This window comes from Numenius arquata, chromosome 11 (genome assembly GCF_964106895.1).
Source record: "Numenius arquata chromosome 11, bNumArq3.hap1.1, whole genome shotgun sequence".
Taxonomy (NCBI): Eukaryota; Metazoa; Chordata; class Aves; order Charadriiformes; family Scolopacidae; genus Numenius; species Numenius arquata.
In genome coordinates this window covers 28,373,505-28,387,346 of record NC_133586.1, presented here as the reverse complement: position 1 = coordinate 28,387,346, position 13,842 = coordinate 28,373,505, and the positions used below count along the sequence as shown (strand labels likewise).

Genomic DNA, 13,842 nt, shown 5'->3' with positions numbered 1-13,842 from the left:
GAGATCCTTAGTGCCTGAGCTAAGGAGACTCTTCTTAGGGGTCAGTAGGATAAATCCTGTGACACACGTCTGAATAATTCTGGCTCCACTCAATAAGAGGGAGGTGTAATATCCTCTTCCTACAAAAGGTGTTTGAAAACTTTTACGTCGCATTTCAATGAAATGTCAAAAAGCTTGATACATTAGGACAAGTAAATAAAAAATAAGACTTTAGAAGAGGTATGCATAGATTTCCCCACGATGACTAACTATGGAGGTGATCAAAATGACTACTTTGGGGGAAAACAGAATAGTTAATATTTGGAGAAAAAAAAGAAGTAAAATGAAGTAATAATCAAAGCCCTTACACATCTTCATGGATGTGTATTTAAGAGCTGAAAACAGCAGCTAAGCCAATGGAAGCTGGCATCTTTTCTAAAGTTAAGCCAAGTTGTTGGTAAAGCCTGGAGCAATGTTGATTTAAACCCACTGGGACTCTGCTTACTAGGTTTGGGGCTCTTAACCTTCATTGATTTTGTGTGTTGCTGCAGAAGAAATCTAATTTTAACTATAAAGTCATGCAACAGTGATTACAATAGAACGTCAGTCATTCTGACCGGGTCTGTGTCTCCTTTAGTAGGAGAGGGCAATTAAGAAATGTGAGTTTTCTATAGTCAGTATTTGAAAACAAGCAGTTCCTATAAAGGAAGAGATGAATTCAAGATAAGACTGTGGGTTTATAACTTCCCTGTCGGCTTAAAAAATACTAAAATATGTGGATATTAAACAACATGCTTGGGTTCCCAGCATTCCATACTTAATGCAAGATGTCTGGCTGATTTTAGCAAAGATATTTACTTCTCGTAAAGTATACCTCAGTGACGACCTGTGAGCTAAGTCATTTGCATCTGCCAATGCAAAGTAAGGAGGAGTCAAAACAATCACTTCATTGGAATTTGACAGGAAGGGATTTTACTGCTCTACTTACCAAAAACCTCTGTCCGTTTATGCTGTGCTTTCTCACGACTTTTTCACAATCCTTATACTTTAACTGTCAATGAAAAGAAGATGATTATTGCACCCTTCATTATAAGAACAGACATAGTTAGCTTAGAGTAGATGGTTCAAGTTACCCTTTTGTATGCTAGAGCCTGTCAAAACGGCTCATTTTGTTCTGTAAACGTGGATTTTTAAGACAAAAATTCTTCAGTGGACTCGAGATTTTTCCTCAAGTTTTAGGAACATATAATTCCAAACAACATTCAGGAACATATAATTCTTCATATTTAAAAACAACCCCACAGTTGCCTGGCCCAAAGAAACATGTGGAAAATAGATAGTTGTGGTACTGACTGGGATGAGCAGTTGTGGAAAACAGGAAGTACAGCAAAAACCTTAATATATTGGAATTCTGAAGCCCTCATGCCAGTCGCTGAACTCATTGTGATCAAAAAGCTTCCTCTTCTTGATGGAAATGTCGCTTATTAATCCTGGAAATTATCTATAATACCTATAATAGTTGGAAAGCTTTTCCACAATATTCTGTTTTATAATAGCATCTAGGACAAAGACATGCATTTTAGAAGTTGATCATATACGAAGCTCCTGGTCCTACCAGGCAAAAATTTAACAGTAATTTGAGGGACTTAGGAAAAAAAAACCCAACACCTAGCCACTTTCAGCAAGACATGACTCTTAAATGTTTCCAGCGGGTGTCTTAAGGTCTTTTTTTATTTGAACAGTAGTAGCATAATGTGAGAACACAGCCTATGTTTTTGATCTGGCTGGAATACATTTTCTCTGTTTAAGGTTGATCAAGTCCATACCAGAAGGAACCCAAAGAGTGGGCAGACAAAATGCCTTTTTGGATCCTTCAGGACAGAAGAATGGCTCTGGTCCTGCCTGAAACTTTAGTGAGTGAAAGTTATGCAGACAGATGATCTTGTGCTGCTGGGATAATTCCCCTAAAGCAGACAGATAACATTTTATTGGGAGCACCATCTCCTTCCTTAGTTCTATCCTGTTTACTCATTTTGAGGAGTAATCTTGTAACTTGGTGTTATATGAGAGCAGATCCTGAAAACATCTGAGCAGCTGTGTCATGACCAATCACTTCAGATGAGAGAAGATTTCAATATGATTGTCCTTTGAAAATCATCCCACAATTATCTCAGTTTAGGAGGAAATACAATTGCTTCTCCCTCTTGGACTTGAATCCTGGTCTTTTAACATATGGCTGCAGGCAACACAAATTAGTCAGATGCAAATAAAGCATAGCTAAGGTATAACATTCAACCCTGTAGTGATAAGTGTGAGGGAAATTGTGCGAGTTTATCTGGGGAGAAGATCTGGTCGCTTATGGCAGTTGCCCAGAGCTGGCTGACTTAGGCTGATATTATTGTCTTACAAAGATTTCTTAGATGACTTTAAGCAGCTTTTGCTCTGATTCACCTCCCCAAAAGTGGAATGCCAAGATTATCTCTGTCCTGGAGGGTATCTGGATCAGTAGAGGGGGAGCACTCGAAAATTAATGTAACTGGGCCTGTTCAGTTATGATAGAACTTAAGAGTTAATCCTTTTATCACTGTTAAGGATATCATTACCAGCTTTTTCAGGAAGCCATTTCCCTTCCTAGTCTCTTGGAAATGGTGATCCAAACCACCATGCACAAGTGTTGTGATGTTTTTCATATTTGTCTGAAACTGCCTGTTGATAACAATCTCATCTGTTCCATCTCCAATTCTTCCTTTCACTTTCCTGTGCCACTAACCCCTGCATTCGAAAATTAGAGGTTTGCAAGTAGTTGGCAGTTTCAGTTCTCTGGAGATTTGGTAGATACAGACTTTGTGTTTGATCTGCTTGTCTTTATTAGCTAGTTTTGTATTCTTGTATCCAGCTTGCCTCAACTCCCCAAAGAAAACTCTCATAGAGTTGTAGGAGCTGTTGAAACAATAAATTTTGCATGATTTCAAAATGAAGCCCAAACTGTTCCAGGTTTTACAAGTCTAGTGTGACAGCTCACTTGAAAAGTAACCAGCTGTGCTGGTAATACTTGAATATCTTCCCAAATCTTCTGCTAGATCTGAATGTTAAATTCCAGTCTGACAGTTTTGGACTTTGGGAGTTGCAAGGGAGACGGAGCAGGCACTATCTCTGATGTGAACTGAAAAATGTGCAATTTACAGAGAACACTCAGAAATGAAATTTCAGTATTGGCTCAGTTACGCATTCCTGGGCAATTACAAAGGTGTCAGCACTGCTGTGCAGAGGATAAATATTGGTAGTGAGTTCCTATATTGCCTTTCACAGTACTTCTTCAGTGTGGAAACTCCTCTGAATTGTAAAATCAAATTTATAGATTGTCACAAGTGAAAAAGGTGTCAGAAGAAACAGCAGATCCAAGCTCGTCACACAAGGTAATGTCAGAAAAAGCAACAGTGAGAGGAAAGAAGGGGTAGGTAGGAATCTTGAGCCATGAGTTCTGCCCAAGAAGTTTTAGAATAGGGAAGTCAAACCAAAAGCTGAAAGGTTTTTCCAACTGAGCCTAAAAAAATTAGGAGTCTTTGTATCCACAGCTGTTAAGTTCCTGGCTGGATTCTCGTGGATGTGATTAGCAAAGACATTCAGAGGCTCATTTGTGAACACCGAGCAATTAGAAAAAAAATCTAATTGAAAATCATTGAAGACAACCTAGAAAGCTTGTAATCTTCACACATTAAAGCCTTCTATAGCTGTTAATATATTTTATATCAACAACTGTTGTAGTAAAGTGTATATTTTCTCTGAAAAGCCATGAGTTTCTCTTTACCCAATTTAAAACACACTTTCACGATTCATTGATGTATTTCACTGGCCAGTTTAGCTCGGGTTCTTAATTGTCAGTGGTTTTGGTTTTAGTTTTGCAGCAAGCTCTGCCCACTATAAAAATGTGTAAATTTAGCACAAACAATATTACAGTAGTTTGCTCCCCCATCATACAAAGACGAAACACGGTTGAACTTACCATCCTAAAATATTCTGCTAAGTCATCTGGGTTCCACGTAACCACGTCTGAACGGTGGGGAATGTTTCGCGAATCCATTGTTAAGTTTTCTCCTCCAGGCAGTTAGCGAACGTTCATAGCAGTACCATTGATGAAACAGCCATATGGCCCCTGTGTGTGACCACCTCCAGCCTGTCCAGTAATTCCTTGTCTAAACCCCAGCTACTTCTGTTTGAGACCTGGTGGTTTTTTTTTAATTTAGAGCTAAGTTGTTAGGACATCCAAGAGAGATACTGCTTCCTCTAACACAAAATGGTCTCTTCTCAGAAAAGTTGTCAGCTAGTCAGCCTTACCACTTCCTTTGTCTGAATATAAATAAGTAAACAAGGAAGCAGAGCAAAGAGTTGAAAATGTTCTTCCTGCTACATATAAGTAAGCTGCTATGCACCTATTTGCTTGAAATTGCATACATAAATATTTATGTATTTACACACTCTGTACAGTATAAATACATTGGCATATTATCTGCATAGACATTGGTTACTGCTTCTGTGCAAGTCTAACGCAGACAAGTCCCCCTCCAAAGAAGAAAATGTTCACTTAAGAGAAACTTCTTCAACTTACCTCACTACCTGAAGTGTCACGTTATCTTTCTTCGATTTGTACGACAAGAGAAGTTGTTGGAGTTCTATGTGCGGAGATATGCATGAATAAGGGATGGAGTTACAGTCAGCATTGTTTCAAATAAGGAACCTCTCAGTGAAACTAAAAAATGGACAAGCTTAGATGAATAATTATTACATTGTCATTGTTTCGGTGCTCCATTTTTCAGCTACCTCTAACGAGGATTTTTGTGTCTGAAAAGAATCCACAGGACCATAGTATTAACACAGGGCTATTTCTAGTCACTGAAGACCTTCTAACCTTGCGCCTGTAATTTGCAAGTATATTTGCATACAAGTGCATGTATTTGAGTTCGTGTCTGCAAGTCTCTATAGTATTGTATACGAGTTCTCCTTTTAAAACAGTCTGATTTAAAGTAGCTTACTTTTTCTGGAGAAATTTTGGTAAATGATGGCAGCATGGTATTTAAAACTCCAGAACTAAACTGCTGTAACAGCTGTTCTAAACTGTGTAGCATTTATCAAATATATTATATATAGCTGTGTTTTACGGGTTCTTATTTGAAATTACCTGTATGAATCATCTGAGGCATGCACTGACAGCTTCACAGAAATATCATCACCTCTCCATTTAAAATCTTGGTCTGGGGATGAAACAGGACTAAATTAATTTGTGACAAAGAATCCCCAAAGAAGAAGTTGTTTTGACGATGCATCAGCAGCAGTGGTAAGGGAAGATCACCCAGCACACGTCTCACACACCCGATCACACACCACGTCTTTCAACAGAGAAACAAGTTCCTTACAGTACACAGACAGGAAGAAGCCTGTGCTATAATTTCAAATTGTTTGTTCTATTACAGTATTTCATTACCTTCTAATCTAATTTCTATCCCAAATCCAGCGTAGCAGCTCTAATTTCAATTGTGTTATTCCTCATTTGTACTAATATAAAACTAATCGGTCTGGTCAAAATTTATTCTGATGTTACAGCAGAATCATAGCATCATTTATTCTGATGCTGAGATAGAATCATAGAGTTGTTTAGGTTGGAAAAGACCTGTAAGATCATTGATTCCAACCTTTAACCTAGCACTGCCAAGTCCACCACTAAACCATGTCCCTAAAGAGCACACCTACACGTGTCAGAGATATGAGAGGAGATAGATAGGAGAAAAGCTGTGACCGTTTAAAGTCAATCTCCTTGTCTAGAGAGTGACTATCACAGAAATTCTAACACATTTATTTAATCATTTTTATTTGGTTGGATCCTGCTTATGTCACTGTGAGTATGTTATAGCTACGTGTGTATTTCATGCATTTTGCAAAACCCAGCTGCACAAGTACTTGAGTTTTGTCTCTGTCTAGAACTTCTTTTGTAATGCGATAAACACATAGGATGTGGTGGCCAAGCAAGGCTTGCTGAGGAAACATCACTTTGTAGGTTCTGCATTTGAAATTTCAGATATACTGTTAGATGAGTGTAACAATTTTAAACTGCATTTCCAACCTATGTATGTATTTGAACATATCAATGGAAAATGTTGTTGAACTCGCAAATAACCATGCATGAGTCATGGTCCCCAATCCCAACCAGACTGCAGAGTTGTTTTGAACAGGTGCTTTTAAATGTCTGTCTGTGGCCCAGAAGTGAAGTGTGGCAAATCCCGTGTTCCACAAAAGGAGAATCTTGATTCCAGAAAAAGGCCACACATCATCACCTCACTCTTTCTATTGTTCTTCTGTTCACTCTTCCCGTATTTTCCCACTTGTTTCTTATTTCTCTTTCTCTCTTCAGAGTCACTGTTGTTACCTCCAGAACTGGCACTTTCTCCCAGGTGCTTCTCTTGCCTCCAGTGTCCTCTGCTCAGAGAGGCCATTTCAACACTGATGGTCACTGAGAGAGAAAAAGTTGAATGTCCACACTTGTGCAAGCCCCCATGCCAGAACCTCCAGTCACATCTGGGTAGAGTGTAAGGGAGGATGTCTGGGAAGCAACCACAGCTGATTTTTACGGAGGAAGACAGAATGACTGCAGGGAGAGCATTAGGGTAGTTAAATGAATTGCAGCCAACAGATGGGGCCACAGAGAGTTCCTGGGGACGAATGTCAAGTTTAACAGGCTAGAAATTTGCAGAAATTTGGTTGATAACTAAATACATTTTAGAGGTGACAACCCTAGCTGTCTGCTGGAGATGATCACATGCTTTGAATCTTAGTAGTTTGATTTTACATTGCAAGAAATGAAGTCACAATAAGTAGGCAGCACAAGATACATCTGTTCTGTAGTATAATTTGTTATATACTTCAGTTGGCAATCTTCCATGAAACTGATTTTAAGCTCTTAGATTTTCAAATGCTGAGCAACATTGACATTACGTCAACATTCCGTTGCGACCTTTTTTCCCCTCTTTTTAAAGAAGTAAGTCTTTTATAGTTGAGGCCTGCAGTGCTACAACCTTCACATAAAAAATGTGTCTCTACCACTGCCAGTGGTACAGTTCTTTCAGCTGTAGCGACGGTCTGGTGACTATCTTTGAAAATGTGAGTGTCTAACCATTTCAGGCACCGCAGGAAGGAAATTCACACTGCCCACATTCTGCTGCCTTCAAAGAGTCTCAGTATTTTCCAATTTCTCTCACGTCTTTCTGGTGCTCTGTCCCACAGCACCCTGTTTTAAGTGAAGTCAAAGGCTTACTTTGAACAGTTCTCTGAACGGCTGTTTTTTCTAGAGTAACTCAGTTTATGTGTCAATTTTCCTAGAACAAAGCAAAAATTTCAAAAGTTCAAATTTCATAAAAATTTAGTCTTCGTGTTCATCACAGTCCCAAAGCAAAGTGTATCTTTCTGACAGGTTGTTATTTTGCCCTGCCCAATTTTGTTTTTAGAAGAACTGAGTACTTTCTTCCTTTTATCCTGGGAATATTTACCATTGCCAGCCTATATTTCCTCTTTTAACGTTGCATGCCTTGTTCCCAGGCTGTATACCTATCTATAACACATGGAAAAAATCCTTTCATTTTTATACCCTTTAAAAATCACTGCAGTAGTGTTATATATTCCTTGCCGTCTTTAATTAGCACTGAGACACACTTTCCCCTCCTCAAATGTCCTTATCCATTATTTCCTTAACTCTTGTAGTCAGGTGTTAACCTTGACTTTGCAATGTTTGTGCATTAACACAAGACCCAAAACTGAGTCTTTACCAACTTAAAAAAGGTCTTTTGTAGGAATGGAACTACGAGCCTTCCTCCCCACCTAGTGGCTGAGTGACAGAGCGACACCGGACACTAACGACTGCTATTCTCAAGAACAGGGATGGACACTGAATTGCTGACACTGCTGTACAAATTTGATACTTGCATTGTATTTATGCACTTCAATGGGACGAGCAGTCGAGGTAGATGCTATCCAACTACCTGCACCTGAAATATATGGTTTGAATAAAACTGTGTCAGAGATACTGGCTTCAAATCCAATTTCACCATAAAAAACAATTTCTGCATATGCTTTCTGAACTCAGCCCTCAGCAATTATTTTCCTGGACGGAAAATAATTTTGCATACTTGAAGAAGCATATTTTCCATTGCTAGTGAATTGTGTTACTTTGAGTAAGTGGAAAGGCATTTAGGCAATTCCAAAATACCTGAAATCCTAGAACACAGCCACTAGAGTGCAGCTGAACTCTATTCAGAAAACAGAGAGAATTAAATATCTATTAAGGTGCTGTAAAAAAAAGGGAAGTAGTTAGAGATATTCTAGCAAGAAGACCATTTTTTCAGGTACCTGTTTTGTTCCACTCTGTTAGGGCCATAAGTGGCATAACGTGTCTAGTTTGTCCAGACATGCTGCAAACAAACATGGAGAACACCAAGCAGACCTTAGAAAGAACGTCTACTGAGAAAAGACTGAAAACGATGTGTTGCTTAGTCTGGGAAAGGGAAGTTAGAGACGAGGAAAGGAAAAAGGAGACGAACTTAGTGGTTTTGGGTGATAGCAATCAGTTCTTCTTGTGATCTGTGAAAGGCTCTGCTAACAAGTAAAGCAGCTGTAAGCTGGAAAAGTAAGTATTGCAGATTGAAGAACTCTCCTGCCCAGTATTTGGACTGTTCAGGCCAATTCAACAGCTCAATTCATAAACTGCCAAGCAATGCCAAAAGTGAATCCAACTCAGCGTGTTTCCTTTCTGTGGCTTGGATCCTGTATGTCCCAGTTTCCCTCTGAAGGCATGAAGCAGGGCAGAAGGTGCTGTGACGTGATGAGCAGTGTGCAGATGGCAGTACCGAGCAGGGGCCATTGGTGGCGAGAAAAATGAAAAGTGCCCACCTCTGCAGCTGCTCAGAAGGATGGAGAAAAGAGCTGGATTCAGGACTGTTGCTAAAATATGCCCTAAAGGATGACAGTTTTGCCTCCTATTGGACTTAACAGATTGCCTTTTTTTGGGTGTGCTTTCTCATTTCCCTGAAAGTAATATGTTGTTTTAAACCCTTTTGAATCAGTGTTTGTGAGCGGGCTAATACTGCCTCCTGCACAGTGCTGAAGGTACCTAGTGGGGAGCACTTGATGTTATTTCATTTCTTTAGTATGAAGCAGCACCTGGTAATGGTTATGTATGGCTCTGTAATGATGCAGCGTGTCCAATGTTGCGTACAGCCTGCCAACCAGATGCTGGCTGCATGCTCTCATGCCGTGAGGAGGTGCAACCCCAGGACTGCCATGCAGGCCCTGGCAACCCACTTCAGCACTCTCAGTATCACACACTGTGCTTTCAATATCACACACAGTACTTCTCGAGTTAAAAGTGATCTTAAGCTGCAATGAGGAGAAACTTTCACTGCAGTTTGGGAAAATATATGTATGGCATAGTTGCTTTTGATTTTATTTTGGTTGAGAGTATGGGTTTGAAAGGAGCTTCCAGGAGTGCAAATGCAAGAGAAGACATTCGTGCAAACCATGACAAGGGCTGGCTGCCGTGCTCACCTTTGGTGCTGGAAATCGGTGTCCCTAGGCGCTGGTATCCCTAGATGGCGCCGAAGCCCGAGCTATTCCCGTCCGGTGCTTCCGTACTGTGCTTTCAGTTTGCCCATTTTTTTGCTATGTATTTGTTTAAAAAAATGAAAGTTAAAACTGTTCTCTTTCAGCAAAGATGACCGAAGAATAACAAAAAATGTGATTTTTATTTCTTCATTTTTTAAAACAGCAGTATTTCAATTTTATTCAACTATTCTGACAGCTAAATACATGATGATTATTTTAACTCAGCCCCTTTTGTTATTTTATCAAATGAACTATTGGCGCCAATAAACAGCTTGCTGGCTGTCACATTCAGATTGTAAGTGACCTCTTTTTATTTAGACAAGCAGTTTTTTTCTTAATCCCAACAAAGCTAACTTCATAGAACTTGCAGAGTTTACATTGCTTTCAGCTCCGCTCTCTACTGGTTTGCAGCATCGAATTTCGGTCATTGTACCCACCACAAGGAAGGCTTCACAACCCAATTAAAAAGAAAAGAATTGCTGTTTAAATTCAAAGTCGAAATCTGGAGTGAATGTTGAAACTGCAGAGCATCCTGTCCATGCACAAACTCAGAATTGGATTCCGATCCTAGAATATTCTCTAAATATTTAAACAGCTTACTGAACAGTAAGAAAGCCACTAGTGATTTTGCAATGCTGAGAAAAAGAAAAAAGCTTCAACAGCTTATATGCTATGTGTTCATTTCAGACCTTCATGGTTTTTTATCAATCCTGAATGTTTTTGAAAGCAAATTTCATGCCAGATCAGAAAATATGTTACTTGTGAGACCATTTTGATGAAAATAATGATATTTCAGCTTCTTAGTTACACTTGTAACCCAATGGTGCTATTGGCGCTTTCCTTTGTTCCTGCAGTGTTCCCAGCAGACAGAGCAAGAAGCTGGGGCTCAGAAGAAATGCTCAGCATTCTCATCTTTGCAGCACACACTTTTTCTTGCAGGCAGAGGAGACACCATCCCAAGAATGCCAGAACATTTCCTCCTCTACATATTTGCTAAGGGCTTTTGAACCAGTAGTTTAGCTGCATCTAAACCAGCATGGTCTGGAGGTACAGATGTCTAGGAGAAAAGAAGAGTTGCTGCTAACCAACATAGTCTCGGGTAGAGTTTTGATTTTAGCATTAGTTTTGTTTTCAATATCTATATTCCTCTCCTCAGAGTTTCCAAGGAGCTGACTTCTTGAACACTGGAGGCTTTTCAAATTTTCAGTGTCACCTTCTGTTCAAAATGAAGTATGCTCATGAGATTTTTTTTTTTTTCTCATAAACAAGCATTTTGCATATATTTATTCTGTACACGTGTATAGTACTATGAGTGAACTTAGAAACCATTCTTTTCAATCCTCTGGCTCATTATGAAGGAGGGTCAGCACAGAACAAAGTAATTATCTATCTGGGGCAGCCCTAATCAGTTAGGTCTCTAATCCAAGATGTAGATTCAAGTCCCAGGAGTGTCAGAGTAAGTTCTCACCTTGCTGTTTGTTGATAGCGATACATACATTCTGTCACCAGGGACAGGAGTGTCCATTGCCCAGAGCACTGTAGGTATGTGATTTCGCCTTCCTTCATTTGCTACAGTGGTGTAAAAGCTCAAAACCTCAGCAGGAAGACCTCTGCTGAACTTTCACACGTGCTTAAAGACAGCTTAAAGCAGCTGGTACTACAGCTGCAAGACACGGTCCTTTCCCAGCCTCTGGGTTCTGTATTTGTGCTGCTCCCACTTCTGCCAGCATAAGCACTTGTCATGACCACATGAGGAAATGGGATCAGTGATTTGGCTGTGTTAGTTAATCTAACAAAAAATAATGAAATGGTTTCAGACTGTAGCTCTTCCCTGCCATGGCTTTGCTGTAAGTAGTTATGTGCAAGTACTTTGTGCAAGTAGTTATGCCTGCACGGGGCAGGAGGTATAGCATAGCAAGAAAACTTTTTGGTTCTGGGTTTGTGGGGAAGTCTAAGCTGTTTCTTTTGGCAGCAATGCTAGTTCAGACTGTACATTAAATTATAACATAGGCAAAATGGATCGTCCAGAAAAATATAGGAACCCTTTTCATTTTTACTGCATAGTTAATCTCATTTCACCATCTTGTTCTTGCTGATGGGGCATGCACTACTTCTTGTTTAGAATTTAAACTTACAGAATTAAAATACTGTTTCCCAGATAAAGTTGAGCATTCTTGTATGTGCTTCTTAATTTTTGACTGTTATCCTCTCTACAGTTTAATACATTGCAGAATTCAGACCTTAGTTTCAGGTAGCTTTATTATAAGTGACTTATAAATAACAAGCTGTGACACTGAAAGAAAGCTGAAGGCAGACACTGTAGTGTCTGAACTGTCTACTACTTAACTCAGCACAGTAAGTGTTGAAAATTTCCCAAAACTGTCTATTTTTAACTATTCTGCAGAACTCCCACTTGTTTCTCGGCCCATATCACTTTTACTCTGAAGTTATTCAGGTTCAATAAAGAAGATTCTGCATTAAGCTCCTGGATGTTTGTGTGAATTGGATATATTATACCAAGTCTGTGAAAAAATAGACCTGCTCTTTATTATACTTATTTGTGTTATATGTGGGATTTGGTTTTGTTTTGTTTTGTTTTTTCTTTGCTCTAGAAAGGCATAGTTAGTCACTGATCTTAGATTCTGCGAACAGATTTTCTTTCTTGGTTCCCGTATACTGTCCTACTGGGCATTTCTGCTCACCACATTGGATTGTGATGAAGTTCTGGTGATTACAAAAGTCTCCCATTCAGATGTGATTTCTGGCCTATGCACTCTGGCTTGCAGGAGTTCAGATGAGGAGCTGGTTTACCTTCACCAGTGGCAGCCTTTCGTCCAAAGACCTTCTCTCTGATTATATCATATAGATTTAACTGTCTTCTACTGTCACCCCAGGCCACTGCATTTGGACTGTCTGCCTAGCACAGAAGTTAAAGAGAAGGCAAGCAAGCTCCATATTTAAAAACATGCTTGCAGTCTTCCATATAGGGAGCTGCTGATCTCAAACAATATTTATAAGCTAAGAGATTTTCCAAGCCATTATGTCACTCATAAGTTAATCTTGCTCATGATGTAGTATGTCTGGATGCAGAAGTAATGAATATATACCAGGAGACAGCAAGCACCTGCTCTGCCTGCAGAAGTCTCTCTTGTATGTCAATATGAAAGACTCAGCTCTATTTTTCACCCAGTTCTCACTTTGACAAATTCTGTCTTTGGATCACTCTGAGTATTTGTCTGTATCCTGTGTATGGGGGTCCTGAGGGTGCTAATAGGCCCTAATGATCCTGACAGCCTTCACCTGGCACCTCCTCCCATACCTGCACATGGTCTAGGGCTATATTTAAGCTCAGCTCAGGACTCAACTCAGACATTTGTTACTGAAAATTTCAATGGGCAGAGAGAGGTCTCCTCAGGTAAGGTAATATTTGCTTTCTAGTAAAACTTTTGCTTTCAGACAAAACTTTCTGCTTTCCATTTTTCATTGCATCAGTCAGAGGCTTGACATAGTACATAAGTGGGGATGATGAATGTCTGAACTGCTCTAATTATAGTTCTGTAAAGGTGTGGGCTGCTCAGTGCTGTTATTTATGTTGCCATGTTACTTTAAGATGGCTCTGAAAATGAATGACTTTCTAATGTTGGTAGTTTCTGGAAGGTGAACTGGAGGATAAATTCCCTGATGCTGTTATGTGTGTGTGTGTGTGACTGTTAGATGCTGTCTCTCTTTCCCAGCATTTGCTCTGATTTAATGATGTTGAGGAGCTGAACTAGTTCTCCTGTATATAAGAAGGAATGTAAGTAAGGTGTTTTACGGATCTGGTTCCTGGCTGTGTAAGATGTATAAACAGCGTACAGGAGCAAGATGTCACAAGCTGCATTCTTGTGGTGCAACTCCAATTGAGAAGCTGTCTAGGTATTTTAGCTGGCAGTCAAGCATAGCTATTAATTCCTGATAGGGAATGGAACTCCACATCCCTGGTGTCACAACTGTGCAGCAATAACTGATTGTAATTTTCTGATTGTAATTTTCACTTTTCTGGCTGGTGTGGCCATGAGAATGGTTGTACTTCTTCCATTCTGTGGGCTGTAGATGTGCAGTTACACCTGCCAGACTGCTCTTACTGAATTTCTTATGTATAATCCAGTCTGATTAATGCAGACTGCTTGAATGTTTGTGCAAAATCCTGTTAAAATCTATGTAAGTTTATATGCATATATG

General features: G+C 39.6%; 1 protein-coding gene across 2 annotated transcripts in view; it reads right to left on the bottom strand.

Annotated features, from left to right (window-relative positions):
* LCP2 (lymphocyte cytosolic protein 2) overlaps positions 1–4,298 on the bottom strand; it is a 31,659-nt gene extending 27,361 nt beyond the window's left edge. Inside the window, exons 1-2 of one of the 2 annotated variants that reach the window (XM_074155896.1) lie at positions 3,983–4,298; positions 968–1,030 (exon numbers count right to left, since the gene is read on the bottom strand). In XM_074155896.1, coding sequence (XP_074011997.1) covers positions 968–1,030; positions 3,983–4,060 — 141 coding nt within the window. In that variant the 5' untranslated portion in view covers positions 4,061–4,298. The remainder of the gene's footprint in view (positions 1–967; positions 1,031–3,982) is intronic. The other variant, XM_074155895.1, reaches the window with a different exon arrangement.
* Between the last annotated feature and the right edge of the window lie 9,544 nt (positions 4,299–13,842).